Below are 3,290 nucleotides of genomic sequence, written 5' to 3'. Positions count from 1 at the left end.
TGCCCCTCAATACCGCCCCACAGCCCCAGCTATCCCAGCCCTAGACTCCTCTCTGCTCCTGCCCCCAGCTCTGCTGGTGCCCCCCAGTCCCACTTGGAACAGTCCGCTTTGCAGTATCACAGATGGAGGTGTGGCCCTTGGTGAGACGGGCAGATGGGACGTGCCCCCTTTTGAGCCAGTCGGGTCGTTCTGGCTTTACCCCATGAGGTCTGAAGGCAGCTGGGTCTGGGGGGAGGGGGGTGTGGGGGGGAGTCCCTTGTATCTCAGGGCAGTGGAGGGGCCGTGTGACAGGTGCAGCTGTGCCCCCGGGGGGCCATGTGGAGGGAGCTGCGTATGGGCTCAGTGCCTTGCGTTCCTCTTCCCGCCTGGATCCCAGCCCCGAGCCAGGCGCCGTTTGTAGCAGCAGCAAGCAGGGGCTGGCCAGGAAGCTGAGTGCCTGCCTGCAGTGCGGTGTGGGGATGACTAATCCCCAGCCGGTGTCTCTGCCTGCGAACGGCTGGGAGCAGAGTGACTGTGCGTGGCCGAACGCTAAAGATTCTTTCCGTCGCTCAGCCCCTGGGCCGGGCTGGGTTATATTTGGAAGCGTGACCAATGTGTCATGGTCCTGAGGAGCGCTGGCGAGTATTGACTATCAGCGCCCCTGGACCAGGAAGGGAGCAGGAAATGGTGGCTCTCTATGCCTGGGGCCTGATCCGGAGCACTGCCAACCCTGCAGGAGCCCTGGCACAGGGCAGCCAGGCATCCCCATCCCCACCGCCAGGTGACTCTATGCCTCTCGCGAAGCTTGTTCTCTCCAGCACAAGCTGCGGTTGTCACATTCTCACCTGACTCCAGGAGCTGGGGCTTTAAGGAAATCACCAAAGACCAGGCGCCTCGCTGTAAAACCATGCAAGCAGGCCACACCGGCTGTGCTCTTGAAATTGCTTTCTCTCTTTGGACCCTTTCCGTGGGTACCCTTCGGTACAAGGACATTCCCTGAGCTAGCGTGGCCCATGGGTAAGGATGGGAGTGGGGATAAAACACTGCAGTGGGGCCCTGGCTTCCAGGCCCAGATCTGCCTTGGACTCCATGCAGGACCCTGGACAAGTCATGTTGCGCTGGGGTTCGAAACACGCCCAGCTCCCATCCCCACCCCTATGCACGAGCCAGATTGCCAGAAGCTCCTGCCATGCCAGGCTGGCTGCAAAAGCTGGCCCTAGCCTCTCATGCCTCAGTTTCCCTGTTTGCAAAATGTTCCTCCTCTATTCTGCCTGTCTTGGGTCCTTACTGTAGGCTCCCTGGGGCGGGGACTCCCCCTCCAGGTGTCTGGGCAGCGCCTGTGCACTGGCTGAGGATGAAAAATCCAACAGCAGCCAGGCTAATGATTTGGGTTTGTTCTGTGGGTGAGGGCAGCACCCACTGTGGGCCTGCCCCTGTCCAGCCCCCACAGGGGATGGGCTGTGCCCCAAAGTTTGCACTCCGGGGTGCAAATCATCGCAGCTCCTGTGTAGCCAATAGGCCAGATTCTGCAGTGGCATGACTGTGCTTAGCTCCGTGATGGCTAGTGAGGCTCTGATCTGACCCTTAACGTCCGATTCCCCTGGGGGTGGGGCTCTAAGTTGGTGGGGCTGGGATGGGGAGGACACAGCATCTGTGTCAATGGGACCTGGGTGTCCAACCACCGTGGTTTGTAAGCTGGCAGTGCCCCGTTAAGGGGCAGGCGCGACACACGCCTTGCTTGTCTCCCAGCAGATCTCTGGCACCCGCTGCATCGTGCCCGGTGGGGGTTCAGCAGAGCGCAGGGCAGGGTGGGGGACGCAGGCAGGCGCTGGGAGATGCTGGCGGAGCCCAGCCAGTGGGTTTCTGACCAGGGTTGCTCATCCACAGGGGCAGCCCTGCAGCCTGAGCGCTAGCCCGTCTCTGTCCTGCCGGGGCGTGGCTGGACTGTGTGCACAGGGGATTCTGGACCGGGGCTGCTGGCTGTGGGCTGACCCTGCAGTTCTCTTGGGCCACCCAGTGTCACCATGCCGGGTCCTCTCGCGAAGGGCTGCCACAAAGGCCTTTTGCCGGCCGCATGGGCTCCGAGGATATTGCTCAGGGCGGGGGTCACCCCGGGGACCTTCCAGCTCTCAGGGGAGCCTGGCAGCAGTGGGCAACTGTGGCCACTTTGCAGGCGCTGGGGCGGGAAGTTGTAGCTGGGGATCCTTCCCTCCCAGCCTCACTGCTTTGGGAGGGGCAGGCTCAGTCCATCCAGTGCTGGGGGAGAGAAGGCCAAGGTCTCTCGGTGCCCCGCACCCACCTCCCCCAGTGACGGGCTTGAGCGGTGCAGGTGGCATGGGCGGCCAAGGGGCAGGAGGGCAGGGTTCCCGTGCAGCTGACTCACCCTCCCTCGTCTGTCCCCCCCCAGAACGTGCTGGCCAAGGCGCTGTACGACAACGTGTCCGAGTCCCCGGATGAGCTCTCCTTCCGCAAGGGTGACATCATGACAGTGCTGGAGCGCAACACGCAGGGCCTGGATGGCTGGTGGCTCTGCTCGCTGCATGGGCGCCAGGGCATTGTGCCCGGCAACCGCCTGAAGATCTTGGTGGGCATGTATGACAAGAAGCAGCAGGCAGGGCCTGGCCAAGGGCAGCCACCCTCCCACCAGCACCCGCTGCACCCCACCGCCCGGCCGCCAGGGGACAGCATCTACCTGATCCCAGCCCCAAGCAAGGGGCAGCCGGGCCTCTACCCGGGCTCTGCGCCAGGAGCGCCCTTCCCCTCACCTCCGGCCAAGCAGCCGCTGACGTATCCAAAGCAGCCACCGCCCCACGCCTGCCAGGACATCTACCAGGTGCCTCCGTCGCTGAGCCACGCCCCGGACATCTCCACCAGCCCCCCGCAGGAGATCTACCAGGTGCCCCCAGCTGCGGGGCTGGGCCAGGACATCTACCAGGTGCCGCCGTCCTTGGACATGAGGAGCTGGGAAGGGCTGAAGCCCCAGGGAAAGGTAGGACGCATCCCCACGTGGTCCAGGGCCCAACTCTGCCCTGAGAATTGCCCAAGGATCCCGCGGGGGGATCCAGGCAGCTCTCCCAGTGCTGGGGCAGGAGCTGGAGGCGGGCATGATGGGCGGGGGATGTTTCTATTCTGGGTACCCCTGGGATGGGGGGGAGCTCCCCCAGCCTTTGCTTTCTGGAGAGTTTGGGGGCAATCCTTCCCTTCTGGGGCACTCGGGGTAACATCCCCACAGCCAGGCCCCCACCCCTTTCAGGCTGGGTTTGAGCGCCGTGCCCCTCACCAGGGCGTCTGGGTTCCTGGCATGGGAGGGC

The 3,290-nt window shown here is 64.0% G+C and overlaps 1 protein-coding gene across 1 annotated transcript; it reads left to right on the top strand.

Moving 5' to 3' along the window:
* Window positions 1-2,386: 2,386 nt before the first annotated feature.
* Window positions 2,387-2,968, top strand: LOC113409170 (breast cancer anti-estrogen resistance protein 1-like; the record flags this gene model as incomplete). The annotated part of the gene is made up of 1 exon (XM_026662797.1): window positions 2,387-2,968. A coding segment is annotated over one exon (582 nt), but the record flags the coding sequence as incomplete, so codon positions are not given.
* Between the last annotated feature and the right edge of the window lie 322 nt (window positions 2,969-3,290).

The sequence above is a fragment of the Terrapene carolina genome, unplaced genomic scaffold (genome assembly GCF_002925995.2).
Source record: "Terrapene carolina triunguis isolate 2854851 unplaced genomic scaffold, T_m_triunguis-2.0 Scaffold30406, whole genome shotgun sequence".
In the NCBI taxonomy this organism is placed as follows: domain Eukaryota; kingdom Metazoa; phylum Chordata; order Testudines; family Emydidae; genus Terrapene; species Terrapene triunguis.
Note: the sequence above shows the minus strand (reverse complement) of the source record. Positions and strands in the feature narration are given on the sequence as shown.